Source organism: Oryctolagus cuniculus, chromosome 11 (genome assembly GCF_051225735.1).
Source record: "Oryctolagus cuniculus isolate XC-2025 breed Fujian yellow rabbit chromosome 11, ASM5122573v1, whole genome shotgun sequence".
NCBI classification, from domain to species: domain Eukaryota; kingdom Metazoa; phylum Chordata; class Mammalia; order Lagomorpha; family Leporidae; genus Oryctolagus; species Oryctolagus cuniculus.
In genome coordinates, this window is record NC_142877.1 from 114,645,468 (window position 1) to 114,673,170 (window position 27,703).

Sequence of the window (27,703 nt, forward strand, 5' to 3'; positions counted from 1 at the left end):
AGACCTTTCTCTCTGTCTCTCTCTCTCACTGTCCACTCTGCCTGTCAAAAAAAAAAAAAAAAAAAAAAAAAAAAAAAAAAAAGAGCAAGGACAGCCTACAAAGCCACATGCAGAGTGACACAAGAGCCCGGATATTTGAGGATTTCAGTGAGCGCTGAACTCCCCTGCCATGGAATCCTAGCTCCAGGCTGCCTGCGATGGGAAAGTTCTCCGTCACTTTAAAACAATTTGCATTATCTGCAGCCAGAGAAGCCTGCCTCACACACAGGCGTCAGGCACCCCAGAGAAAACACGGAAGTCCACCCACGTCCCGCAGCGAGTAGAGGTTTTTCCCGAGAGTTCTATACCTTATCGTACACTTTAGTTGACCGCCAGGGTCTACTTTAGGAACTGACCGACCCCAGGGAAGCCGGGAGCCCTTTCAAGGCGCCAGCCCCGGCGCGGGGCTTGCGGAGGGGAGGACTTGCGAGCATTGCCCTGGTTAGTGCGCGCTGAGCCGGGGAGCACGGGCTCCTTTCAGCCTGGCATCTTCGTATTTTGGAGCCGACACTTTTTTTTTTTTTTGACAGGCAGAGTGGACAGTGAGAGAGAGAGACAGAGAGAGAAAGGTCTTCCTTTGCCGTTGGTTCACCCTCCAATGGCCGCCGCTGCAGCCGGCGCACCGCGCTGATCTGTTGGCAGGAGCCAGGATCCAGGTGCTTTTCCTGGTCTCCCATGGGGTGCAGGGCCCAAGCACCTGGGCCATCTTCCACTGCACTCCCGGGCCACAGCAGAGAGCTGGCCTGGAAGAGGGGCAACCGGGACAGAATCCGGCACCCCGACCGGGACTAGAACCCGGTGTGCCGGCGCCGCAAGGTGGAGGATTAGCCTATTGAGCCACGGCGCCGGCCCGGAGCCGACACTTTTTAAAATTTATTTATTCTTCACTGCTGCTCCTCCGCACGCGGAGGAGCCGCACCGGACCGGGCGCTTGTTGTTCCCTTTTTTTACAAGTCCTTTCTATAGTAAAGTAAGAATAAGTAAACAGCAAACTCCCAAAGCAAGAATGAGTAGAGAGAAATGAGAAAGAACGAAGTAACGAACTTCCCCGCGAACTCTCCAACGCACTCTCCAACCAACCCACACCACCATGCCGTCTCTCTCCTCCTATATAGTCCTCTCCACCAATCCCAACTCGGCTGCCCACACGCCGAGCACGCCGCTCTCCTCCAATCAGGAGCAGCTCCTGCAGCTTGTCAAGTTGGTGAGAGGCAGCTGGGTAGAAGCTGTTTACTTCTCTCCCAGCGCCATATTGTGGGAGAGCAGATGCATAGAATAAATCTTAATTCCAGTAACAGTATAGTCCGAATTGCTCCCCACAGATCCCCCTTTCTTTTTATTTTTTGGCGTTGATACGCGCCTGTGTAAAGTTCAGTGTGATCTTCATGCTATTGACTCTTGTTTGTCGTGCTACTTCAGAGTTTGTTGAAAAATGTCCCGTATTCCAAAGATCCCAGGGATTGGTTATTCATTGTTTTCTTCCTCAAATGGAGTTTTCTTCTTCTAGATCTTCTGCTGGCAGGTTTATCAACCGAATTCTTCTCTCAGGGGTCCATATTGGTTGTGCCGCACCCTGTGGAAAAAAACAAACGGCGCCTCGTACTCTTCTGAGTAAGGGGAACGGGCCTTTCCATTGGTTGTCCTGTAAATCCTTCCACATTACCCACTGTATTGATTCCTTATCAGCTGATTGAGTATGCATTTCTGCAGGTGTTTTACCGTTCTTTTTCTTGTTCAAAAAATTAATTGTATAAAGAGCTAGGGCCAAGACATCCTTGTTGGATGTGGCCATTTCCCCTATTCCCCCTTTTTGTTTAATTATTAAATTTTTTAAATATAAGTGAGCGCGTTCTACCACAGCTTGCCCTTGTGGATTGTATGGAATACCGGTAATATGGGAGATTCCAAATTCTTTCAAAAATGCAGCAAAACGCTTTGATGTATACGCTGGGCCGTTATCCGTTTTGATCACATGAGGAACTCCCCAGGCTGCAAAAGCCTGCAAGCAGTGTTGGATTACTTGTTGTACTCCTTCTTTATTCATGGCTGTGGCCATAATTACACCTGAGTATGTATCTACAGTGACGTGAACACAGCTTTGTCGCCCAAAAGAGGGGATATGTGTAACGTCCATCTGCCAGATATGTCCTGGTTTAAGGCCACGGGGATTGGCTCCCGCAGGAATCTTTGGAACTATGGTAACAACGCACTTTTCACAGGATCTAATGATATCTTCTGCTTGCTTGCGGGGAATATTAAATTTAAAACTTAAAGTGTGGGTGTTAACATGCCATTTAGAGTGATATTCTTTAGCTTGTTCCAAAGCGGTGCATGCAAGCAAGAATCTTGAATAGTGATCTGCCATCATGTTTCCTCGAGTAAGTGGGCCAGGTAAATTAGAATGAGCTCTTATGTGGCCTATGTAAATAGCATGCTCTCTTTGATTTAATAACCCCTGAATTTCACTTAGATAAGAATAGACTGAGGAGGATTTAAGAATAAGGCACTGTGTAGCGAGCATCTGAACTGCATTCACCACATATGCACTATCAGACAAAATATTCATGGGTGCGCTCTCTCTGCGTAATACTGTTGCGATAATAGCTAATTCTGCATGTTGTGGAGAAGGGGATGCTGTTAAAACGAAATATCGTTGATTGTTAAATATAGCTGCTCCTGTTCCGCCTTTAGCTCCATCCGTAAATACGGTAACTGCCCCTTGAATTGGATCCCTTCGCACCTTCTGCACCCGTTTTATTGAAACCTGTGTGCAGAAGTTAACAAATGGATGGCGAGGGTAGTGATTGTCAATCTCTATTTGTAGAATGAGAACTATGTATGCCCATTGCCAGCATTCCCTTGTAAAGGCTTCTACTGCCTCTTGAGCAAAGGGAACTACACATCGCTTTGGAGTCTTCCCCGCCATTTCTGTCGCCTTTTTTATTGCTGTTAATATTAAATCGGCCACCGCAATGCCTTGGGTGTATAGTACACGCGGTGCATGTGAATGTGGGTATACAAACAACAAGGGTCCTCCTTGCCAAATGACTGCGAAGGGATACAGCTGTTCCATAAAAATTAATATTTCTAGGGCTTGTTGTGGATCACATCTTTCCATCTGCATTGCTTTAATTTGTTTTTCAATTTTCTGTAACGCCAAGCGGGCTTCTATTGTCAATCTACGAGGGGAATCAAGCTGGGCATCTCCTTCTAAAATATTGAATAATGGCATCATATCTTCGGTAGTTAATTTACAATAGGGCCTCAACCAATTTAAATTGCCACATAATTTTTGGAAGTCATTAAGGGTCTGTAACCCATCTATTGCAATTTCAAATTCTAATGGGGTTACCTTTTCAGAAGTTACTTTAAGTCCTAAGTACTGTACTACTTCCCCTTTTTGTATCTTCTCTGGCGCTACTTGTAACCCAACTTTTTCCAAATATAATAGCAGCAGCTTATATGCTTCCATTAGGTGACTTTTACTTTCAGCCGTTATTAACAAGTCATCCATGTAGTGTAAAATTTGTACTTTTGGGCACTGTTGTCGAACCGGCTCTACTGCCTGGTCAACATATAGCTGGCATATGGCAGGACTGTTAGTCATTCCTTGGGGAAGCACCTTCCATTCATATCTTTTGTCGGGACCTTGATGATTAATGGAAGGTACGGTGAAAGCAAACCTCTGAGTGTCTTGTTCATGTAGAGGTATGCTAAAAAAGCAGTCCTTTAGATCGAGTACTATTAGTGGCCAATGCTTTGGGATCATAGTAGGAACCGGGAGTCCGGGTTGCAATGCCCCCATGGGTTGCATCTGCTGATTAACAGCCCGTAAATCATGCAACAACCGGTATTTCCCTGATTTTTTCTTTATCACGAATATTGGCGTATTCCATGGGGAGGTTGATGGTTGCAAATGGCCTGCCTCTAATTGTTGTGATACTATATCATTTACCGCAGCCAACTTTTCCTGGGTAAGGGGCCACTGTGGTATCCACTTTGGCTTGTTGTCCAGCCATGACAATGGCAGCGGCTGCATCTCAGTGGCCCCCACGAAAAACCCGTGTCCTGTCTTTTAAAATCGCCTATGGGCTGGGCTAGGTCCCTTCTGCCTTCTCTGGAGCCTAATCCTCTCTCCTGATATCCCTTTTTATACATAATACGCCGTCCTGTAGAACTCTCCAATTGATCCTCATTTGTTAACGTCAGTCCCAATTGTTCTAAAATGTCTCTTCCCCATAATGTGATGGGGAGTGCACTAACATAAGGTTGCACATTTCCCTTGTTCCCTTCTTGATCCTGCCAATGAAGCACCTGAGCACTCCTTGATGGTGTCATGGCCGCACCTAGGCCTACTAAAGTATTATCTCCTGGCTGAAGGGGCCATGACTTCGGCCAATCATTTTCCGAAATTATACTTACATCCGCACCTGTGTCTAGCAGGCCCTGAATTGACTTTCCTCTAATGGTTAAGGTCCACAGAGGTCGATCTGCTAGAGATAGGGACAAGGCTGCAAATTTCTCCCCTTGGGGTCCATTAACATCCTGCGCTCCAATCATGATCAGTATTTGAGCCACAGGTTCTTCTGGTTTGATTTGAATAATACCCTTTGTAGATTGTATTAGCACTTTTAACTTATCACAAGGTAATTGAATGACTCCGGTGATGACCATTAGGCCTCTCAAAGCATTTGTTTCTTTTCCTACGATTATTCCAAGTCCGTTATGCTCCGCTGAAATTGTTTCTGCCCTCACCTCTATGGCTTGTGGCCCCATTTGAGGTGTCAGTACCGAATATTCGGTGGCTCGTAACTCTGCGCGGTAAATATTTGGTTTTGGGACCGTGGCACCCACCGATTGTTTTGGCCCCGGGGTGCAGGGGCCCACATTCCGTTTTTTTGCTGTTGACCATATACACCTGATCTTCTTATGGGGCCCGGCTCATTTGGCATCCTCTGGGGATTGCCTGCGCTGTTTATTTTAAAGTAACATTCACTGACCCAATGATTTCCTCTTCTACAGCGTGGGCAAAGGCCTGGTCTTCTCGAGTTCTCTATGCCCTGCCGATCTCGGGCTGGAAATCTGGCCCTACATTCTCTCATTAGATGCCCTTCTCGACCACATTTAAAGCATATACGTCCCCTCATGTTCTGTCTAAATTGTCGGGTTACTGCTACTGCAGCATGTGATCCAGAAACTACATCATCCATGACATCCCTACAGATTTTCAAAAAGGTAGGGATGTCCTTATGCTGCCATGGTCTAAGAGCTTCCCGACATGTTTTATTGGCCTGCTCATACGCCAATCTTTTGACTAAGGGCATTGCTTCTTCCACGGTTTCGAAAATGTTTCCTGCTGCTTCCATTAATCGGTTCACGAAATCAGCGTAAGGCTCAGTAGGGCCCTGTACTATCTTAGTTAGGCTGTGTCTTACTTCTCCTTTTCTGGGTATCACCTTCCAGGCTCTCCTTACTATTTCTCGCACCTGTAAGAGGACAGCTGTTGGTAATCGGGCCTGCTCATCGGGACTGGCAAATCGCCCTTCTCCATTTAACATTTCCTCATCCCATGCTTGATTCCCTGTTTGATAGTTCTGCTTTGAATATTCTCGCGCAAATTCTTTATAGGCAGCTAGCCACAAGAGGAAGTCACCCCCGCCTAACACCGCCTTTACTAAGTTTCTCCAATCCTCAGGTATTAGGCCTTGCTGCCCGATGTTATCAAGGATTGCCTGAGTGTAACTTGCATGGGGCCCATACAATTGTACTGATTGCTGCAACTCTTTAAGTAATTTATGGTCAAGAGGCGTCCATCCCCTGTTTCCCTGTGGATCCTGAATTACAGGAAACACCTGGCCTGGTTCCTGGTACTGCTCCCAAGCAGGTTTTCTATAAACAGCTCCCCTTTGCTTGTTTTCGGTTCTTGGCCTTTCTAGCTCCTCCTGCATACCTACTCCCTCCATCACTCCTTCTTCCTCCCACTCTTCTTCAATCTCATGGGGAAAAAAGGGGCTTTTCTTTACAGGAGGAAACTTTGGTAGTACCAATGGGCGATACCGGGGTGGTGATTCATCCTTTATGGTTGAATTTGCCAGCCTTGTATGGCCAGGCATCTCTCTTGGGGGCGAGGTTCCCTCCTCAGCTTCCTTCTCCCCCCCATAAGCTTCCTGGCTCTCTAAATCCTTCTTTGATTTTCTTCTCACTTGTTCGTTACAATAGTTGCTCGCCTGGCTGCCCTGCCATAATTCTTCCTGCATTTCACTCCCCTCATTAAGCAACAACTCGATCCCTTCCGTGGGGTTCTGAAGCACCTGATCAACGAGTTGCCACAGCTTCAGCACTTCTATCGGTTCCCCAGCCTCGCGCATTTTCCGTCCCACCTGCCTCCACTGCTGTGGAAACCAGGGGGACGTCTCTACGATTGCTCTTACGAATGCATGAATTTTCCTCCCCCCTCGTTTCCCTTGCTTAGAGGAAAAGCTGCGACGAGGTGGGGAGTAGGAAGAGAGAGAGAGAGAAACCATATTTAGCCCATAAATGATCTTTAGGGAGAAACAGAGGATGGTGCCCAGGAGGAGGAAGAGGTAGCCAGTGGGCAAAGAGTAGCCAAAGAACTCCATTGTCTGTACCGTCTGTGACATGTTGGAGCAGTGAGCGTAATGGAAGACTGAGTCTCCCAGACGTTCCCAGTTAATACCTCCTTCCTAGCTTCTAATTTTCTTCCCCCGCGGCTTTTTTCCTAGGTTCTGACTAGCTTTTCACCGGCACTCTTTCCGTCCGGCCTTCCCCTAGGCTCTTTGCTAGTCTCTCTCTCCAGTAATTTCCCACTTCTTCCCGGTCTTTCCCTCCTAGGTTTCCTATCCGAGTCACGGCACCACTTGCTGCTCCTCCGCACGCGGAGGAGCCGCACCGGACCGGGCGCTTGTTGTTCCCTTTTTTTACAAGTCCTTTCTATAGTAAAGTAAGAATAAGTAAACAGCAAACTCCCAAAGCAAGAATGAGTAGAGAGAAATGAGAAAGAACGAAGTAACGAACTTCCCCGCGAACTCTCCAACGCACTCTCCAACCAACCCACACCACCATGCCGTCTCTCTCCTCCTATATAGTCCTCTCCACCAATCCCAACTCGGCTGCCCACACGCCGAGCACGCCGCTCTCCTCCAATCAGGAGCAGCTCCTGCAGCTTGTCAAGTTGGTGAGAGGCAGCTGGGTAGAAGCTGTTTACTTCTCTCCCAGCGCCATATTGTGGGAGAGCAGATGCATAGAATAAATCTTAATTCCAGTAACAGTATAGTCCGAATTGCTCCCCACACTTCACAGTTCAAATATTTTCTGAGTTCTTGAAAAGCTCTTAGCTCCTGGTGAGTCTAGAATTATTATTTCAAAGTAAAATGCTACAAAAACAGCGAAGGCTCATGCCTGAGGGACCGCAGCGCGGGTACACCCAGACCTTGCGTGGGACGAGAGGCGGGAGCAGAAGCAGAGGCAGGGAGGTGAGGATGAGGAGCCGTGGGGCGGGCGAGGGGGGTGGCAGCTTGAGCCTCCGGGTACAGGGCCTGGAGCAAGGGGGCCTTTCCACCCCGGCTCCCTCCGCCCTCCGGGCCCAGGAATCCAGGACCCAAAGCTTCCATTACGCTAGCTTTGGCCCCAGCTGCCCATGGGACGTCGGTCGTGTGGCCGCCTGTCTGGCTGTTTCCTCCTCGTTAAGGAGGAGCAGGTAAGACCCGGGAGCTGGCTCTGGCCGCCCCCACCTTCCCCAGCACCGCCAGTCTCCATCAGGGCAGGGTGGGAGCTGGGGCCAGGAAGGGCCACCCTGGCCTGGATGCCGAGTCGCGAGCAGCTGGGCCCAGTGCTCAGAGCGGCAGCCAGGGCCCGCCTGCAGGATGGGGGAAGTCCAAAGAGCTAGAGCTGCCTCTGCACGCTGTGCACACTGTGGCCCTCCCGGGGCAGGGCGGAGCAGGAGGCAGCGCCGACACATCACTCCTGGGACCCTCTACGCAGCTGGCTGGTGGGCGATGTCCCTGCCACCTTCCAGGCCTGGATTCCCAGAAACCAAAAGCCTGGGCTGTGGTCACGGCCAGGCAGCCCCCAGCTCCTAACCTTCGGACTGAAGCCTCAGCCTCGTACCCCTGCGGGTTAGCCCCGTGGGCAGACACAGCAGTGTTAGAGGAATTTCAGGTCGGTTCTCCCCCCTCGGCGATGAAAGTTAAAATGCGCAGTGAGGGTAGGGAGGGAAAGCAAAGCAGGATCATATTAAGAACCCGAGACTGGCTGGCACTGCGGCTCACTAGGCTAATCCTCCGCCTGCGGCGCCGGCACACCGGGTTCTAGTCCCGGTCGGGGAGCCGGATTCTGTCCCGGTTGCCCCTCTTCCAGGCCAGCTCTCTGCTGTGGCCAGGGAGTGCAGTGGAGGATGGCCCAAGTGCTTGGGCCCTGCACCCCATGGGAGACCAGGAGAAGCACCTGGCTCCTGCCATCGGATCTGCGCAGTGCACCGGCCGCAACGCGCAGGACATAGCGGCCACTTGAGGGGTGAACCAACGGCAAAAGGAAGACCTTTCTCTCTTGTCTCTCTTGTCTCTCTCTCTCACTATCCACTCTGCCTGTAAAAAAAAAAAAAAAAAAAAAAAAAGAACCGGAGACTGCAGCCGACCAGGACGGGATCCAAGGGGAGAAGGGGAGAAAGGGGAGCTCCGAGAGTCTTCGGGAAGGGAGATGAGATCAGGCGTTTTCCTTTACACATTCTTTGGGAAAGCGGTCCGGGGCTCTGGTTAAGGGATGTCGTCTCCCTGACTACTTGAGAACTTCCCCCTGTGGGCTGGCGCTGTGGCAGAGCGGTTAAGCTACCACCTAGGACTCGGGCGTCCCCTGTGGAGGTGCTGGTTCGGGTCCCGGTGGCTCCACTTCCGATCTGGCTCTCTGCTGTGCCCTGGGAAAGCAGTGGAAGGTGGCCCAAGCCCTTGTGCCGCTGCACCTGCGTGGGAGACCCGGAAGAAGCTCCTGGCACCTGGCTTCAGCCCAGCCATTGTGGCCATCTGGGGAGTGAAGCAGTGGACAGAAGATCTCTCCTGGTACCTCCTTCAAATAAACAAATCAATCTTTAGAAAGGAGAGAGAGAAAGGCCTCATGGCTGATAAACTTATCCCTAGATCATTAAAGAAGTGCCAGCGAGTTATCTTTTCTGGAGGTTGGGAAATGTTATCTCCTCCCCGGCGCCAGAGGCCCTGCTTGCTGATTTATGGGGCGGTCCCCCTCCTCTCTCTTTAACTCCTCACATTCCTTCTAGCTGCTGTTGGATGGGGAACCTGGCCCCGGCTTGACCACTTCCTGCTGGGAGCGAACAGCAGGCAGAGGCCATGAGGGAAGGGCTTGGCGGGTGGGGCGCTGAGACTGTACCCCCCCCACCCCCCGTTGAAGGGACGCGGCTGCTCAGACAGCGAGTAAGGCCAGTTCCGGTCTTCAGAGAACGCGATGCTGGAGCATGGACCCCGTTTCCCGCCTCATGTGTTCGCTAACCTCCTTTTGGATAAGGTTGGAGTTATCAGTTAGGTGGAAGCAACAAGCAACACATTCCCGAAAATTGCCACCATCCAAGTCTATTTTTTTTTTTTTTTATTTTTTTTGGCAGCATAAGCGGCGGCGGCCGGGTTTGTAAAGCCCTGCTTTGAATCTGGCCTAATGCATGACAGCGTGTGGCGAGGCGGTCACGGACCCAGCACGCGGAAGCACCCTTCCCCGCAGCCTCTCGGCCTCAGTTGATTTTGTTGGGGGCTGACATCGGAGCCCTCCTCTTGATTTTCATTCTCGCCTTGTGTTCAAGGTCAATCAGCTTCTGGCTGCCTTTTTGATTTTTCTTTTAAGATTTATTTATTTGAAAAGGCAAAGTGACAGAGAGGAAGAGACAGAGAGAGAGAGCTCTGCCATCCGCTGGTTCACTGCCTACATGGCTGCGGCAGCAAGCGCTGGGCCAGGTGGAAGCCAGGAGCCAGGGGTTCTTCTGGGTCTCCACAGCACCTGGGCCAACCTCCACTGCCTTCCCAGGTGCACTAGCAGGGAGCTGCATCAGAAGTGGAGCAGCCGGGACTCGAACCGGCGCTCACACGGGATGCAAGCATTGCAGGCAGCGGTTTAACCTGCTATGCCGCCCCGCCAGCACCTGTAGGGGGAGAAGTGTTTGATGACGAGTGTACCTGGAGTCCACTGTTAGGCTCCACCTGTCCTGTAGGCGAAGGCCAACATCCTCCTCCTGGGAATCGTACCTCCATAGGATGCAGACGGACACTAAGCACAGAACTCAAAGGGAAAGATATAACTGGGGCCAGTGCCGTGGGGAAAGCCTCCCCCTGCAGTGCCGGCTCCCATATGGGCGCCGGTGCGAGTCCCAGCTGCTCCACTTCGATCCAGCTCTCTGCTATGGCCTGGGAAAGCAGTAGAAGATGACCCAAGTCCTTGGGCCCCTGCACCCACGTGGGAGACCTGGAAGAAGCTCCTGGCTCCTGGCTTCAGATCGGCACAGCTCCAGTTATTGCAGCCAATTGGGGAGTGAACCAGCGAATGGAAGACCTTTCTCTCTCCCCCTGCCTCTCCTTCTTTCTCTGTGTAACTCTGACTTTCAAATAAATAAATAAATCTTTAAATATATACACATATACATAACTAAACCCACAAGAACAGAACAAATCAAGTTTGTATGTTAAAAATAATGAATGGGGGGCTAACGTTATGCAGCGCCAGCACCCCATATGGTGCCAGTTCGTGTCCCGGCTGCTCCACTTCTGATCCAGCTCCCTGCTGTGGCCTGGGAAAAGCAGTAGAAGATGGACCAAGTCCTTGGGCCCCTGCACTCACGTGGGAGACTCGGAAGAAGCTCCTGGCTCCTGGCTTCAGCCTGGCCGAGCTCCAGCCATTGTGGCCATTTGGAAAGTGAACCAGCAGATGGAAGACCTCTCTCTCTCTCTCTCTCTCTGCTTTTTCAAATAAATAAATAAGTATTTTAAAAAAAAGTAATGAACAGGCAGCTTAGTAACCAGACATGGAAACCTGTGGAGGGTAGCAGGCTGGACACAATTAGCATTTACACTTAAAAGCAGATGCGTTTCAGTTTGTGGACTATTTGGATTTAGTAGCAAAAGGTGTTTTCGCATAGCTGTGCCGGTTTATAACTCCTCCTTGTTACGGGAACAGATTTGCATGAACTCACGCCGGCACAACCCCACTGGCACAGGGATTTCGAATGTTCGAGGAATTCAGCAGAGGGAAAGGCAAACGCAGGTGTCTGTTTGCAGAACTGTCCCAAAGCACTGAGTGCAAGAGGAGCCGGGGAGAAGGGGGCCTTCGGCGCCTGGGAGAGGACCCATGCAAACACTGAAGCCGATGGAGCCCGGGCAAAGCCTGGCACTTATTGTGGCCACACACCTACGTGGCTGGGGGCAGCCCCGGCACCCTGTCTTCTTTACCGCCGGCTCCGCCCTGCCTGCGTGGGCCCCGGGCCATGCCACTATCTTAACACAGGGCCTTGGCCGATGGCCACAGCACTACCTTAACACGGGGCTTCGGCCGTTGGAAACACCTTTATCTCAACACAGGGCCTGGCAACACCACTATCGCAACAGTCCAACCGTCAGCCAAGCCCAGGTTCTCCCAACCACTGAATGTGCCCCGAGCCCCTGGCGCGTGCGAGAAGGGGCTCGCTCTGCCGTGCACTCCCCGGGGGCCAGCCCCTCTCAGTTTGTCCAGCTGTGAGTCTGTGGACCTCTCTCTATGTCCCGCTCTCCTGCCCCTCCAGAACCTACGGTATGTTAAACAAGACGTGGAAACCCACCATTTTGATTCATTTATCCGGTCTCCTGCAACTATTTTTGATCCAGGAGCAGTTTTTTGGATGTCTACAGAGTTCTGGAACTTATCTAGTCCCTTGATTTCAAAGCTGTTAGAAAATCTGTATTAAAGAACATGTTAGAGTCCTTCTCTGTGAATCTGATTTTTTAAAAAATGTCAGTTAAATCCATCAATAATATTGTTAACATTTATCTCTTTTCCACTTTCTTATTTTTTTTAAATATTTACTTATTTATTTGAAAGGCAGAGTTACAAAGAGGCAGAGAGAGAGAGAGAGAGAGAGAGGTCTTCCATCCACTGGTTCACTCCCTAGATGGCTGCAATGGCTGGAGCTGCGCCAATCCGAAGCCAGGAGCTTCCTCCAGGTCTCCCACGCAGGTGCAGGGGCTCAAGCACGTGGGCCATCTTCTACTGCTTTCCCAGGCCATAGCAGAGAGCTGGATCGGAAGTGGAGCAGCCGGGACTTGAACTAGCGCCGATATTGGATGCTGGCACTGCAGGCGGCAGCTTTACCCACTAGGCCTCAGCTGGCTAGAAATTGACAGTCACAGATTAAACAGAAACAACTGAGCCAGGACTGTGCCATGGCGGGTAAAGCCGCTGCCTGTAACGTGGGCGTCCCATGTACATATGGCTGGAGTCTGGCTGCCCCACTTCCGATCCAGCTCCCTGTTAACCGCCAGGGAAAGCAGCAGTGGATGGCTCAGGTCCCTGGGTCCCTGCACCCACGTGGGAGACCTGGATGGAGCTCCTGGCTCCTGGCTTCAGCCTGGCCCAGCCACTGAGCCAGGGGATGGAAGATCTGTGTCTCTGTCTGTTCTGCTCTGTGTAACTCTTTCAAATAAATAAATCTTTAACAACCAAACCAAACCAGAAAATGTTACAAGGAGGAGACACTGTAGTTTTAAAATCAGATTGTAAAAGTAAAGATTAAGACTATTCAGGGGCCAGTGCTGTGACTTGGTGAGCTAAGCCTCCACCTGCAGAGCTGGCACCCAATATGGGCGCTGGTTCAAGTCTCGGCTGCTCCACTTCTGATCCAGCTCTCTGCTATGGCCTGGGACAGTAGTACATGATGGCCCAAGTCCTTGGGCCCCTGCACCCACATGAGAGACCTGGAAGAAGCTCCTGGCTCCTGGCTTCGGATTGGAGCAGCTCACACTGTTGCGGCCATTTATGGAGTGAACCAGTGGATGGAAGACCTCTCTCTCTCTCTCTCTCTCCCTCTCTCTCCCTCTCCTTTCTCTGTGCAACTCTGACTTTCAAATAAATCTTAAAAAAAAAAAACAGACTGTTTTCAGATATTTACTGACATATCTATATATATTATATATAAAGCTTATTTGTTAACAGAGGATGGTATCTTTGGTATTAATGCTTACTTTCTGGAAAATGCCATAAACAATATTTTCAAAATTGCAGGCGATCTTATCACACATGAACTTTTCTTGCGAGATCTGTTCCTCTCAAAGCCTCGGTGCCTTCCTCACACTTCCTGCCGCTTGCTGAAATCTTCAGGCACTTCTGCCCCACCTTTCCCTTCCAATCTCGGATGCACCAGGCATTCTCCTTAGGACAGAAAATTCTTACCAGCACTGCCCTTTCTTTATCCAAACATTTTCTTTTCTTAACCTCTTGCCAAGAGTACATTTTCATGCTTATAACTTTTTTTATTTTTATCTCCCTTATCTCCTGATTTCAACTTACATTTTGTAATGACTCTTGAAATTTCCGAATTGGGGCCAACATTGCAGTGTAACCGCCACCTGCAGCACCGGCATCCCGTATGGGCACCGGTTCGAGTCCTGGCTGCTCCACTTCCAATCCAGCTCTCTGCTGTGGCCTGGGAAGGTAGTGGAAGATGGTCCAAGTCCTTAGGCCCCTGCACCTGCGTGGGAGACCAGGAGGAAACACCTGGCTCCTGGCTTCAGAGCCGTTGCGGTCATTTGGGGAGTGAAATAGTGGATGGAAGACCTCTCTCTCTCTGTCTCTACCTCTCTCTGTAACTCTGTCTTTCAAATAAATAAAATAAATCTTAAAAAAAAAAAAAAAGACATCACGATTTCTCCTCTCCAGTTTACAGAAGGGGAGACTGAGGCAAGCCCAAAGGGACGCATCAGGATGTCCTAGGGGTGCCCAGGAGGGCCTCTCTGGGGACCCAGGTGCCACACAGTGCCGCCTCCTGCCAGCCTGGGCCCACCAGACAGGGGCACGGTGGTCCCTCCGTTTGGTGGCTAACACTTGCGGTACTGGACGCATTTTCTAGGTTGGGGGAAGGATGCAGGAGCAGTTCCCCCAGCCCTGAGGCCTGGTCCCCCTCTGCATCTCAGCTTCGGTGGCCAGACCCTGCCTGAAAAGCCCCCTTTCCCCCTTGGGCAGTGAGGGGACTCCCAGGGGAAGGCCTGGGGCTGGGCAGGCCACGCCCACCCCTGAGCGGACTGAGGTTTGGGGAGGCCAGAAAGGAAAGAGTGAAACCACTGCGGTTGGTTTTGGAGGGAGCTGCTTGTCTGGGAGGAGGGCGAAGGGGCTCCAGGCACAGCCCAGCCCTGCACACTCCTCTCCCAGGGGCACAAGGGCTGGGCTGGCCCGAGGGCAGGGCTGGGCGGCTGAGGGACTGGCCTTCAGTGAGTCACTGAGAGCCGCATCGTCCTCCCTCCGGCGCCAGCTGCTGCGGGCGGTGATGGTCGGATGGGGAAGGGGGTGCCCAGGATGGCTCCCTGGGGGTTCCCTCACCTTGCCCAGCGCTCCCTGCCCTCTGTGCACCTGCCTCCTGATGTGAGAGGAGCGCCCTCCCACCAGCCTCGCCTCTGCTGCTACAGGGATCTCTGCAGCCCCAGTCGGGCCTCAGCACTCACTATTCTAGAACCTTCTGTGGCTGCCCGGCACCTTGGACTGTGTCCAAGCCCTTCCTCTGGCCTGTGAAGCCTGTACAATCTGGATTCCCGGCCTAGTCCCCCAAGCCTCCCCCTGCAGGGCCACGTGCCCACTGCTGCTCCCACCCCTGCGCTCTCATTCCTGAGCTCCTGCGCACCTGCAGAGACCCACCTTCTCCACGGCCTGCGGCGTCTCCATCCCACCACAGGGCTTGCTGTGACTGTGCCGCTTCTTCTTCTTCTTCTTTTTTTTTTTTTCTTTTTGACAGGCAGAGTGGACAGTGAGAGAGAGAGAGAGACAGAGAGAAAGGTCTTCCTTTGCCGTTGGTTCACCCTCCAATGGCCGCCGCAGCCGGCGCACCGCGCTGATCCAATGGCAGGAGCCAGGTGCCTCTCCTGGTCTCCCATAGGGTGCAGGGCCCAAGCACCTGGGCCATCCTCCACTGCACTCCCGGGCCACAGCAGAGAGCTGGCCTGGAAGAGGGGCAACCGGGACAGAATCCGGCGCCCTGACCGGGACTAGAACCCGGTGTGCCGGCGCCGCAAGGCGGAGGATTAGCCTGTTGAGCTGCGGTGCCGGCCCGGTGCCGCTTCTTAATCAGGTTCCCGGTTGGTGTCCCCCAACCGTGGGCTCCTTGGGAACAGGGACAGTGAGGGAGTCGTCTCCGGAGGTCCTGAGGCCAGCCCAGGGCCAGGCATGTGGGAGCTACAGCGCAGAATAGCTGCTGAATGCACGGGCAAAGGGGGGAGTGAAGAGAGCAGACTGGGTGCCCAGAGCAGGGGCCCCAACCCCTCACGGCCGGGCCCACCGGGCTGCTCCCCAGGCCGGGCACCCTCAGGCAGAGCTGTCCGGCCGCGCACCTCCCAGAAGCACCGAGGCAGGAGCACCGGCTGGCAGGCTGGGGCCTGGCACCCCGCCCAGGCTTTTTTTAGACTCAGAGAAGAGCACAGCCCCACTTGTGGGGGGGCCCGGGCCTTGTGGTCCTGGGTCCCCATCCCTCTGCAGTGCCCACAGCCAGAGCCACGCCCTGACCCTGCCTGGGAGCAGCCCCCACCCCAGCCCAGCGCTGACTCCCTGGAGCCCCCTGCACACGCCCTCCCTCCCGCCCCTGCCTTCTCCAGACACGCGCTGGGCTCTGCCTGCTGGCCCCAGGCCCCCGTCCCATCAGCTCTTGGGCCCAGCTCAACTATTTTCCATTGGCTTCCCCCAGTCTCTGCCACAGCACAAATTTGGGGAGATTAGGGCGGGGCTGGAGGCAGAATAGGAGGTGGAGCTTGGGCCCCAGGGGCGTGGCTAAAAAGGGAGTTCCCCGCTCTGATTGGTACCCTTTGCTCCAGAACTGGCTTCAAAATTCCATGGACTCCACCCCTACCCCTGTTCTGACTTACAATTGGCTGAGCTGCCAGGGGGCGGGACTCAGACCAGGGTCCGGGTCACTTAAAAAAGGGTGAGAGCCATCAGGAGCCATCTCTCGGGCGGGGCCTTCCGGACAGCCGGTGCTGCAGTCTTGGGATCACCCATCGTCCCGCTTCAATCATGGCTGTGAGTGTGGGGCCCTCCTCCCAAAGTCCAGGGGAGAGTGTAGCGGAGCGGGGGCTGGGCTCTGGTCCCAGCTCTGTGGCCTTGGAGGACTGCCTTCTCTTTTCTGGGCCTCAGTGATCACATCTATAAAATGGGGGTGGGGACCATGGTCCCCCAAGGCCTTCTCTGGCTTAAGAATATTCTGGATCCTTTCAAGGTCTGACAGTTCTTCCTGCCAAGTCTGACTTTCTGTAGTTCTCTATGAAGTGGGAGTGGGAAGGGTGTGGCCGGGGCCAGGGCAGGGGGTGGGGGGTAGACTGGTGAGGCCCAGGCCACTGTTCCTCTCTTCCACCGCAAAGAGCCTCCTTCCCCTCCCCCCTGCAGCTGTCCCCAGTCACCCGACCAGCTCAGAATCCTCCTCTGCTCCAGAGACTTCTACAGAGTGGCCGGGACCTAAGAGAGGCTGCCCGGCTGGGGCCTTCCCTGGGTGAGGGGGGTGGGTGGTCCTGCCCAGCCTGGTCAGGTGGAGGCTGGGGGGGCCCCCACGTCACCCCGAGCTTGGAGGCCGAGGTGGGGAGGAGGCAGAAGCTTTCCCAGGCCCCCAGGGAAAGGGTTCTGATTGCTGGCAGAAGGAACCACTCACATCAGTTAACTCCCGCCCTCCTGCCCCCCGCGCCAGTGCCCGGCTGCCCGCAGTGGCTCGGCCGTGTTAACCCTGAGCCGGCCTGGCTGCAGCCCCGGCCTTGGCTGCTGTCCCTCCTGCACAGGGCCCTGGCCGCGCCTCTGTGGCCACCATGCCTCTGCAGACAGGGGCTGGAGAGGGTGGGGGTCGCTGCTGCAGCCTCAGGCCACTCCCTCTACATTCAGCGGGACCTACCCCACCAGGACCCCGCTCCTCTCCACCTTCTAAATGGGGTACAGAGCATAGCACCCTACCTCCCAGACCCCTTGTAACCCCAAATCCCCAAGCAGCATCTGGGTACAGATGCAAGCAGATCAGGCAGGGGATGGGGTCTTTCCCAGGTCCACAGGGAGACTCAGGGGCCAGAACTCACTGCTCTGCCCCACCCCCCAGGCTTCGTGCTGGTCTGCTCAGAGAAATCAAGCTGGGAAGGACCACCCTCACGCCCCCTACCACGGCAGCAGAGGCCACGGCCCCTAACGTGTCAGGGCGGCTTCTTGTCTCCGCAGGGTCTGGTGGCCAACAACCTGAAACTCCAGCCTGGGCAGAGCCTCCTGGTGCGTGGCGAGGTGGCCCCCAGCGCCAGTCGGTGAGGCTCGGAGGAGGGCGGCGGGCAGCAGGTGCAGGGCTCTGAGCTGAGGGTCCCGTCTGGGCGGGTACCGGGTTTGGGCGTGGCCGGCCAGAGCTTCGGCTCCTCCTGGCAGGGAGCGGGTTAACAGGCAGCTGCTGAGTGAGTCACTTCCTCCGCTGGGTCTGGCCCCTCCACCATTCTCCCCGAGTCTCTTAAATTAAAACAGCTGCAGACCTCCCGCCAGGCCCCGCCCCCTTCTCCCCACCCCGCAGCCAGCGTGGGGGCGGGGAGAGGGGATGAGGGGGCGTCCCCTCCGGCCTCCCAGAGGGCCCTCCTTCCTGCGGTGGCTGGCCGATGCTTCTGTCTTCTCTTGCCGCACGCCGTGTGACCCTGGACCCGTGAGCCATCTTCCGCCCTGAGCCTCGGTCCATCAGTAAGATGAGTGGGGGAGGTGCGGAGTGAGGAGGAAGTGAGTGCAGATGCTGTCGGGAGCCTCCGGTGTGAGTCGCCTCTGGTTCTTGCCCAGCGTGCAGAGGTGGGGCAGCATCATGCGTCCATTTGTCCCAGTGATTCTCTGCTGCTGTGTGGCGCTCTGTGCTGGGCGCCAGGGGTGACAGACAGGAACCTTCTGGAGGGGCTAGGACACAGTGTCTGCAGGAGTCGTGAGCTTTCAGCCCCGCAAGGCTCTAAGAGATGGGGCAGGCACTGTGGCGCAGTGGGTGGAGCCACCGCCCGTGATGCCAGCGCCCCATATGAGCGCCGGTTCGGGTCCTGACTTCTCCACTTCTGATCCCGTGCCCTGCTAATGCACCTGGCAAAGCAGCGGAGGATGGTCAAAAGTACCTGGGCCCCTGCCACGCAGGATGGAGTTCCTGGCTTTGGCCTGGCCAAGCCCGGGCTATTGCAGCCACTTGGGGAGTAAACCAGTGGATGGAAGATCTCTCTGTAACTCTGGCTTGCAAATAAATAAGTAGTTTTTTTTTCAAGGCCTTAAGACAGGGGCCAGAGTTGTGAAGCAGTGGGTGAAGCCATCGGCTGCGGCCCTGGCATCCCGTATGGGCACTGGTTCGAGTCCCAGCTGCTCCACTTCCGATCTGGCTCCCTGCTAATGGACTGGGAAAGCAGTGGAGGATGGCCCAAGTGCTTGGGGCCCTGCCGCCCATATGAGAGACCCAGAAAAAGCTCCTGGCTCCTGGCCCCAGCCATTGCGGCCATGTGGGGAGTTAATAATTGGATGGAAGATACCTCTGTGTGTGTGTGTCTCCCTCTCTCTCTGTAACTCTTTCAAATAAATATCTTAAAAAAAAAAAAAAAAGGTCAGTTTTCTGAGTGTGGGACTTTCTTTAAAAAAAAAAAAAAAGACCCTAGACAGCCTCCTGGGCAGCACCCACTGTACAGACGGAGAAACCGAGGCACAGCCTGTGAGGGGCCAGCTCCAGGTCACACAGGGCCAGAGAGAACACAGGATCAGTGAGCGTCCAGCTCGGCAGGCTCCGGGGGTACGAGGGGAGGGCTGCTCTGGGGGGGGGGCGGTGGAAGCCACGGCCTGCTGCAGTGCCTCAAGCCCTCCCCTCCCCCCAGCTTCATCGTGAACCTGGGCCAAGACATCGACAACCTGTGCCTGCACTTCAACCCCCGCTTCAACTCCCAAGGGGACACCAACACCATCGTGTGCAACAGCAAGGAGAAGGGCGTCTGGGGCGTGGAGCACCGCGAGAAGGCGTTTCCCTTCCAGCCGGGCAGCGTGGCCGAGGTGGGCGAGGGCTCTCCGGGGCGGGGCGGGGTGGGGGGCAGCCCCTCCCCTCTCTGAACCCCGCCCCCATCCGACCCCTCTCACTGCCCTCCCGCCCGCAGGTGACTTTCTCCTTTAACAAAGAGGATCTGCTCATCAAGCTCCCGGACGGGCACACGTTCAAGTTCCCCAACCGCCTCAACCTAGAGACCATCGACTACCTGCACACCAGTGACGACTTCAAGGTCAAGTGTATGACCATCGACTGACGCCTGCAGGCTCGCGGTTCTCAATAAAGGCAGCTGCCTCTGCACCCTGAACCCGCCTGTGCACACGCGCGCGCGTGTGTGTGTGTGTGTGTGTGTGTAAGGGGCATTCCCCCCACCCCGCGCCCAGCTGCCTCCTTCACTTTCAGTCACCCCCTCTGATACGTGGTACCCCTGGGCCACGTCAGAGGGGGCTCAGTGCTAACAGAGTGGGCCCCCTTCCCTGCCCTCACACTGCTCCCGGCCCAGTGGGCCCCAGCAAACAGCAGGTGCTCAAAAGATGCTCCCTAACAATGAAGCCAAGGAGGACAGAGGCCGAGGCAGCCTACTGCCCGCAGAGGGGACCAGGGCAGGCCAGAGCGAGGTGCAGGGAAGGAACCCGGGGCCTTGGGTCCGCTGCCTGTGCAAAGACCAGGGCAGAGGGGTGGGGCTGCCTGCTGGGTGGCCTGGTGCACATTTGCGCGCCTCTCTGAGCCTCGGTTTCTCACCAGCACACCAGCAGGGGTAACGTCCGTTCCCGTCACTGGGTGGCTGTGGATACTGAATGGGGTGTCTCATGAAGGCCAAGTTCAGTGCCCCAAGGGCCCGGTGCTGTGGGGTAGTGAGCTAAGCCTCCGCCTGCGGCACCAGCATCCCATGTAGGCCCCGGGTTATGTTCCGGCTGCTCCACTTCTGACCCAGCTGCCTGCGATGCACCTGGGAAAGCAGCGGAAGATGGCCCAAGTGCATGGGCCCCTGCACCCACGCGTGAGATCCAGAAGAAGCTCCTGGCTCCTGGCTTCGGCTGTTGTGCTCATTAGGGGAGTGAACCAGTGGATGGAAGACCTCTCTCTCTGTCTCTTTCTTTCTCTAACTCTGCCTTTCAAATAAATAAATCTTTTAAAAAAATCAAAAAGTTCAGTGCCCCAAACATGGTCCCTCCTGCACTATTGAGATGTTATCACTCCGATTTGCAGGGGAAGAGACAGGCTCTCGGGTGATGGAGACCCCCCGGCTGGGGCTGGTGCTGTGGCTTAGTGGGCTAAGCCTCTGCCTGCAGTGCTGGCAACCCATATGGGTGCTGGTTCAAGTCCCAGCTGCTCCTCTTCTGATCCAGCTCTCTGCTATGGCCTGGGAAAACAGTAGTAGATGGCCCAAGGCCTTGGGCCCCTGCACCCGCATGGGAGACCTGGAAGAAGCTCCTGGCTTCTGTCTTCTGGCTTCGGATCGTCTCAGCTCCGACCGTTGCAGCCATTTGGGGAGTGAACCAGTGGATAGCAGACTTTCTTCTCTCTGCCTTGCCTCTCTGTAACTCTTTCAAATAAAAATCTTTAAAAAAAAAAAAAATGGGCGGGGGAGGGGGAAAGGGGAGACTCCCCAGCCTGAAGCAGGCCCCAGAGAGCCCGCAGGGGCTCAAACCGTTGGCTCCGTGTTCCTGGGCAGGTCCACCCATCTCAGCAACGGGTATGAGGGCGTGTGTGATGGTGCCGACACGCCCCCCACCCCGTGTCTGTGGTTGCGAGAACTGGGGGAGGGGCTATGAAGCCCTGCAGAGAACCGAGGGGCAGAGGGTGCTGACTTCGAGGCCACCACTGCACTTGGCGACGGAGTGTGAGTGACACACTCACCGGGAGAGGAGGTCTCCAAACGCGGGGACGCGAGCGGATGCTGGGGCACCCCGGAGGCTGACGGCGCCCTCTTTCCCTTCCTGCTGCCGCCGCCCCTCCCGGGGCCCCTCCCTCGTGGGCAGCACCTGCGGGAACTGGGCCCGGGTTCTGGAAGGCTCAGAACTCGATCCCCGCGCGCAGGCTCCCCACGTGGGCACGGTAGGCGGGGTGGGGCGCAACGGGTCTCTCCCTCTGAAAGCGCGTGCGCCGCGGAGGGGTGGGGGCCTGGGTGGGCTTCTTACACCCTCCAGCCTCGGTTTCCTCGCCCACAAACGGAGGCCATGGGGAGGATGATTCCATCTCCGTGAGAGAGCCAAAGAGTACCGAGCTCTGGGGGCTCCCTCCCGGCCACCCAGAGGGAAAGCGCGCCCGGCTGTGGAGGGCGCCCTCTGCTGGGCATCGGAGAGAGTGCCCCGGGCTGCCCGTCCTAGGACCTCACGGTGGTCCATCCCTGGTTGTCCCTACCTCCCTGGCAGAGCAAGCACAATTCGCCATGGCAGGGCTACAGCAGGCAAGAGGAATGATCCCGGGCAGGGGAGAGACGCCACCTGGGCTCAGACAGACCTGTGTTTCCTTGGACCAGTTACTCAACCTCTCCGAACCTGTTTCTAGGTCCAGCTCAGTGCATCTGAGCAGCCACCGTGCGGGGCGGTGAGCATTTGCTGGGGTGATGCGCAGCCCTGCAGGGCGCACGGCGCGTGGCAGGGGCGCGCTACACGTTGGCTCCCTCGCGCCTTTCCAGATTCAGTGTGTCCCAGCGGCCTGGGCAGCCAGGTTCGAGTGACTGCATCTCTCTGAGCCCAGCCCTGAAGAAATCCTCACCCAAAGTAGCCTCTCTGTGTTATCTTTATCACCATTTCTTTTCTTATTTTTTTTTTTTTTGACAGGCAGAGTGGACAGTGAGAGAGAGAGACAGAGAGAAAGGTCTTCCTTTGCCGTTGGTTCACCCTCCAATGGCCGCCGCTGCAGCCGGCGCACCGTGCTGATCCGATGGCAGGAGCCAGGATCCAGGTGCTTTTCCTGGTCTCCCATGGGGTGCAGGGCCCAAGCACCTGGGCCATCCTCCACTGCACTCCCTGGCCACAGCAGAGAGCTGGCCTGGAAGAGGGGCAACCGGGACAGAATCCGGCGCCCCGACTGGGACTAGAACCTGGGGTGCCGGCGCCGCTAGGCGGAGGATTAGCCTAGTGAGCCGCGGCGCCGGCCCTTTATCACCATTTCTATTCACAGAACCTCCTGTGCCGGCACCTTTTTAATTTTGTTTTTCGAGAGGCAGGCGAGACAGCGCCCATCTGCTAGGTCCCACGCGTGGGGGTTAGAAGCGGGTCACTGGAGTCATCACGGCTGTCGCCACCACAAAGCTGAAGGCAGGGGCAGGGCCAGGCACTTCAGCAGGGGACCACGGCGGCCCCGCTGGGGTCCCGGCTGCCGGGTCGGTGCCGTCTCTTGCAGTGCCTGGTACACGGTAGAAGCTCAACCAACAGTAATTTCAAGGAGAAACCAAGCAAGCAGTCTACCGAGGGTGGTGGGCGGTCCCTCGCACCCTCTCCTGGGACAAGGAGCCTGGCCATGCCCTGGGCAGGCTTGGGCGCTCTGCCTGGGAAATCTGAGTTGGAAGCCACCCTGGCCGGAGTGTGGGATGGCGGTACCTGGAGCAGGAGGCAGCCTGGAGATCCTGGGGGCGGCAGGCGATGCTGCTACCCGGGGTGAGGGTGCACAGGGCAGCACTGCGGCATGGCCAGCAGGGGCAGAAGCGGCTGGGCGGGGGTGGGGGCGGGGGCTGGGGGCAGTTTCCAGCCCCCTGCCATGAAAGGGGGGACCTGTAGCTTGAGGAGTGGAATCCCCAGGCCGAGCACTGTAGAGGAACGAACTCTACATCAGCGCCTGCTGCACCCTCAGGGACCCCGGCTCCCTCCAGAACTCACAGCCAGGGCCTCCAGCCTGCCCACCAGACGGGCCCTGTTGGCTACTGGGGGTCGGTGACCAGTCAGGCCGGCAGCCCACGGAGCTGCGTGGGGAGGCCGGAGACCCAGGTTCAAGTCCCAGCCGAATCACCGTCCCTTCTGGTCGCTGAAGAAACACTTCCCTCTCTGTGTATCTGGCCCGCAGCAGGCACTCAACACGCGTGTGCTTACCCGCTGCCTGGGCTTTAGCCTGTCCAGAGGAGAAGTTTGGGCCCACTGGTTCCAGGGCACCCTGTGGCCAGCCCTCAGCTCTTGCAGGCTCCTGAGCACGCTACAGAGGCATCGTCCACGGGCTCCCTCGGTCATCGCCCTGCCCCTGCAAGTGGTGCCTGCAGATCCCAGAACAGGGCCCCCCCCAAGCCCCACCCCCAGACATCCCCTGTAGGTGTCTCAGAGGGTGCACACCCATGCCCTTGGTTTCAGCAAACACAGGCTCTCACGCTCCCACTCCACCCTGGAGAAACTGAGGCACGGAGGGAGGAGCTGGGGTGCACAGCAAACACGTCCACGGCACACATGATGTTGGAGGCACCTCGCGTAACTACTCGCCACAGTCGTGGCTCTCAAGGTTTGGTCCATTCAGCGACCCGTGAGAACTCGCTGGACATGGAAATCCTGGGAACCACCCCAAAACTGCCCAGTCCCCGACTCTGGAGTGGCGCCCAGCGACTTTGACAGACAGCGGGACTGAGGCACAGCCACGGCCACGAGGCTGCCGGTGGGGCGCCTGCGTTCCAGTGCAGGAAGTGAGGCTGGTCTTGAGACCCCGGAGTCGACGTCAGAACCAAAATTGTGGTCATTCATGAAAAACTCAGTATCGAGCACCCACTCCGCGCAGGGAGACACTGTCCTAGGCTATGAGGCCTTGGGCTGGGGGGGCCTGGAGCCGGTCTGGTGGGGGCAGCTGGGATGGGACGTTTCACAGGCAGCAAAGAGGTACCAGGCAGCGCGGTCCCTTTCAAAGAAGGCGGGGGCTATGCGGGCCCTTTAAAAGGCGGGGCCCGGCGGGCCGGAACGGTGGAGCCGCGCCACGAGGCGCGCCCGGAAGGCCGCGGCCGCTGCACCCGGAAGTGTCTCGGCCGGGAGGAGGCCGCGCCGTGCGAGGCGCCGCCGCGATGGGCCGCAACAAGAAAAAGAAGCGAAACGGCGACGAGCGCCGGCCCCGGCTCGTTCTCAGTTTTGACGAGGAGAAGCGACGGTGAGTGTGCGGGCGGAGCCAGGCGCCCCTCGAGCTGCCCGCCGGCGCCAAAGCCAGGTCCGGCTGGCGCGCGCTCCCGCGGAGGACCCTCCGGGGCGTGACCAGGGCGCCCGCGGCCCCGCGCGCGTTGGCTCTCGCGGCGGTGGCTTGGACCGCCCTGGCCCGGCAGCGTCATCGTAGACCGTCCTGAGCCCGTGGGACGCGAGCGGCTTGACGTCCATTCATTCACTGGCCGCCACGTGGTAGCCGACCCGCGAAATGAGGGGGCGGCGCTGGGGCACCCCCACCCCCCCCACCCCGGGCGGCAGCACCAGCCCGTGCCGGGCGGGTCGGGGTCGCATGCCCTGGGGCAAGGTTCCTGGAGGTCGGGGGAGGGTGGCCTTGACAGCTCTGCCGGGAGTGGCTTCATTCACTGAGTGACGAAGTTGGCCATGGTGGAAGGGGCAGTGACCCCCGTCCCCCGAAGCCACACTCTGTGTCGGAGTGTCCCCCGCTGTGAGGCGGAGCCCGATCCCTGCGGGGCGTGGCGGGAGTCCGTGCGTGCGCGTCGCTGGAGCGAGCCGGCCTTGGCTGGTGGTTTTCGGTGGGCAGCGCGCGCCCGTCTCCCCGGGGGCCTGCTGACTGTCGCCTGTCCTGGTGCAGGGAGTACCTGACCGGCTTCCACAAGCGCAAAGTGGAGCGCAAGAGGGCGGCCATCCAGGAGCTCCAGCAGCGGCTGAAGGAGGAGCAGAGGAAGCTGCGGGAGGAGGTGGGGGCGGGGCGGGGGAGAGTGTGTGTGTGCACGTGTGTGTGTGCGTGCGTGCACGCGTGTGCGTGTCTGTTCCCTGGGGACTCGCGGCCTCCTCCTCCGGCCTAATGGAGCGGGCTGCAGGGGTGGCCGAGCTGCGGGTGGGCGGGGGGGGGGGGGGAGGGGGAGGGGGGGATCAGCCCTCCGCGCCCCGCCCCCTCGCCGCCCCCCCCACACCGTGCTGCCCTCTGTGTGATTTCAGCGCCACCAGGAATACCTGAAGATGCTGGCGGAGAGGGAGGAGGCGCTGGGTGAGTGCTTTCTCGTGGCCTGACCTGCGGGCCCGGCCCTGGGGCAGCTGGCGGGAGGCCGGAGCCTGGCCAAAGCCTGCGCCGTGCCCGCCTTGCAGAGGAGGCCGACGAGCTGGACCGGCTGGTGACGGCAAAGACGGAGTCGGTGCAGTACGACCACCCCAACCACACGGTCACCGTGACCACCATCAGCGACCTGGATCTCTCCGGGGCCCGGCTGCTCGGGCTGTCGCCGCCCGAGGTGGGTCCGGGTCCCAGCCCTGGGGAGGAAGGGCGCTGCCCCTGGAGACGGGGCACAGGAGGCGGGAGCGGGCGCGCGTCCTGCCCAGGCCCGGCCTCCGGTGCACGGGGCTCTTTCCCTGCAGGCCCGCTGCGTCCCGCTGCCGGGGCCTGCGGAGGCGGCTTGCACCCCTGCGCCGCTGAGGGGGCTTGGGAGGTTCCTGCCCGGCGGCGCCTTCTTGGTCAGCACATGGGGTTGCGCCGAGGACAATTGTGATCGCTTGGCGCCGCGCCTGGGTGTGGGGTGATTCCCCGTGCGTGCTGAGCCGCAGGACCGAGGCGTCTGTGCGCGGGCGGCGGGCCCCCAGCCTGCGGCCTGAGCCACGGCGGGGCGCAGCCAGCACTCAGCGTGGAGCGCGGACTTGACGGGGTGACGGGGCGGGAGAGCAGGTGCGGGAGCCCGGCCCGTGTGCTGCCTGCTGAGGCCGAGGCTGTGTGAGCCGGGCACGCGTGGGCGCAGAGGTTACAGCGCCCGGCGCGTCCTTGGGCCCTGCGGCTGCTGCCTTCTCTCCCTGGTGCCCTGCCCGCTCCTGCTGGTTCGCTCCCCCGGGGGTGCTTGAGCCCCCCCGATCGGCGACACGGCGCAGGCAGTGAGCGCTCTGAAACGTGGCTCTGCCCGCGTGGTGCCGGCTGGCTGGACGTGGTGCGCCTCTGGCCAGGGCCTTCTCTGAGCCCAGCCTGCACCCCTGCCCGGCAGGGCCGCGTGCGCGGGTGAGCTCAGCCCGCGCCTCCCGTGACAGCCCTCATCCTCGTTGTGCACCTTTAGCAAGGGCCGGGGGATGAGTCCAAGGAGGAGGCGCCGTCCGTGGAGAAGCCGACCAGAGCTTTACCCAGGAAGTCCAAAGACCCCCTGCTCTCTCAGCGGTGAGCCCCTGCGCCTCGGGACTGGCACTGTGACTCGGGGGGCAGAGCCCCTCTGGCTGGCCTGCCAGGGTGGCATCGGGCGCCTGGGGGACCCGGAACAGCCTCCCCCCAACCCCCTGCCCCAAGAGTGCCCACCGCAGGTGCCTTCTCCTGGGGGACCTGCTGGCCGGCGTGCCCAGCATTCGGGGCCCGTCTTGACTTCCCCTGCACGGGCCGGGTGGGCTCTCCAGGGGGAGCGGAGGCCCTGCCTCACCTGGCGTCCCCTCCCCCTGCCTCACCTGGCGTCCCCTCCTAGGATCTGCTCGCTCACTGCGACACTGCACGCACACAGCCGCAAGAAGGTCAAGCGGAAGCGTCCCCGGCATAGTCAGGACTCCAAGAAGCCCCCGAGTGCCACGCGCACCAGCAAGACACAGCGCCGCCGGATGACGGGCAGAGCCCGGCACAGCGGGGAGTGAGCCCCCCAGAAGCCGGGGGCCCTGTCCTGGCTCAGCCTGGCTGTCCCTGCCACCCCGCTGCAGAGGTGACAGCACAGCCCGAGGGCCGCGCTGCGGTTTGAACCCAGAGAGAGCAGGCGGCTGCCCCCACCTGCCGGAGGGCCCGTCTGAGCCAGGTGTGGGGCGGCGCTGCCCGATGTGTACCCCGCCTGGGACGCCCCGGACGTGAAGCACCGGCCGTGCGTCTGGTGCTTGGTGTGTCCCTGGCCTTGGCACCGCACGCGGGGGAAGTGGTGGGGAGAGCGGCCGGAGGTGCTGTTGGAGTGAGGGCCCTGAGGGCTGGCGGCCAGCGCCGAGAGTGGGCCGGGCAGGTGACGTCCTGCCCTTGCTGCTGAGACTCGGGTCCTGGAGTGCCCTCCTCCCTCCCCAGATGCGGACGCCTTCCAGCGGCTCCAGGTGGAACCCGACGAAGAAGTCTAATCGTTGCCTTAAAACATTTAATAAAACAGTTTTCTTATTTTCACTTGATTTGAGAGAGAATCGGGCTTTTATCCACTTGTTCCCTGTCCAAATGGCTGCAGCGATCAGGCCTGGGCCAGGCCACAGCCTGGAGCTGGAACTCCATTCTGGTCTCCCGGGGGGCAGAGACCGAGGTGTGTGAGCCGTACCTGCTGCTGGAGTCCGGTGGGGCCAGTTTGGGCTGTGAGGGCCCCGCGCGTCGCCTTCCCGCTGCACCAAGCGCGCGTCCCCGGCC

General features: G+C 57.7%; 2 protein-coding genes and 1 long non-coding RNA gene across 5 annotated transcripts; 2 read left to right on the top strand and 1 right to left on the bottom strand.

The window, feature by feature from the left end:
* Positions 1 to 871: 871 nt before the first annotated feature.
* LOC138844437 (uncharacterized) lies at positions 872 to 17,530 on the bottom strand. 3 transcript variants are annotated; one of them, XR_016216334.1, is made up of 4 exons: positions 17,408 to 17,530; positions 14,923 to 15,008; positions 13,585 to 13,765; positions 872 to 1,612 (listed from the first exon to the last, which is right to left on the bottom strand). It is a non-coding gene; the product is annotated as an uncharacterized LOC138844437 (long non-coding RNA). The 3 variants fall into 3 exon arrangements; XR_011380281.1 differs by lacking the exon at positions 17,408 to 17,530 and having other exon boundaries at positions 14,923 to 15,666; XR_016216335.1 differs by lacking the exons at positions 13,585 to 13,765; positions 17,408 to 17,530 and having other exon boundaries at positions 14,923 to 15,639.
* On the top strand, positions 16,218 to 19,577 carry LGALS1 (galectin 1). The gene is made up of 4 exons (XM_002723526.6): positions 16,218 to 16,293; positions 17,464 to 17,543; positions 19,107 to 19,278; positions 19,380 to 19,577. The coding sequence occupies exons 1-4, from the start codon at positions 16,288 to 16,290 to the stop codon at positions 19,524 to 19,526; spliced, it is 405 nt and encodes a 134-aa protein (XP_002723572.1). The 5' UTR covers positions 16,218 to 16,287; the 3' UTR covers positions 19,527 to 19,577.
* Positions 19,578 to 24,193: 4,616 nt separating this feature from the next.
* Positions 24,194 to 27,477, top strand: NOL12 (nucleolar protein 12). The gene is made up of 6 exons (XM_002723527.6): positions 24,194 to 24,331; positions 24,974 to 25,079; positions 25,321 to 25,369; positions 25,468 to 25,610; positions 26,415 to 26,512; positions 26,808 to 27,477. Exons 1-6 carry the CDS (start codon positions 24,249 to 24,251, stop codon positions 26,968 to 26,970), a joined length of 642 nt encoding a protein of 213 aa, XP_002723573.1. The 5' UTR covers positions 24,194 to 24,248; the 3' UTR covers positions 26,971 to 27,477.
* The last annotated feature ends 226 nt before the right edge of the window (positions 27,478 to 27,703 follow it).

What these genes read in the sequence shown, in the direction of transcription:
- LGALS1 (XM_002723526.6), top strand. An exon ending in GTGGCCCCCAGCGCCAGTCG is followed by an intron (nt 17,544 to 19,106) that starts GTGAGGCTCGGA and finishes CCCTCCCCCCAG; the next exon opens with CTTCATCGTGAACCTGGGCC. An exon ending in AGCCGGGCAGCGTGGCCGAG is followed by an intron (nt 19,279 to 19,379) that starts GTGGGCGAGGGC and finishes TCCCGCCCGCAG; the next exon opens with GTGACTTTCTCCTTTAACAA.
- NOL12 (XM_002723527.6), top strand. Translation starts at nt 24,249, where the DNA reads ATGGGCCGCAACAAGAAAAAGAAGCGAAACGGCGACGAGCGCCGGCCC. An exon ending in TTTGACGAGGAGAAGCGACG is followed by an intron (nt 24,332 to 24,973) that starts GTGAGTGTGCGG and finishes GTCCTGGTGCAG; the next exon opens with GGAGTACCTGACCGGCTTCC. An exon ending in TCGGGCTGTCGCCGCCCGAG is followed by an intron (nt 25,611 to 26,414) that starts GTGGGTCCGGGT and finishes GTGCACCTTTAG; the next exon opens with CAAGGGCCGGGGGATGAGTC.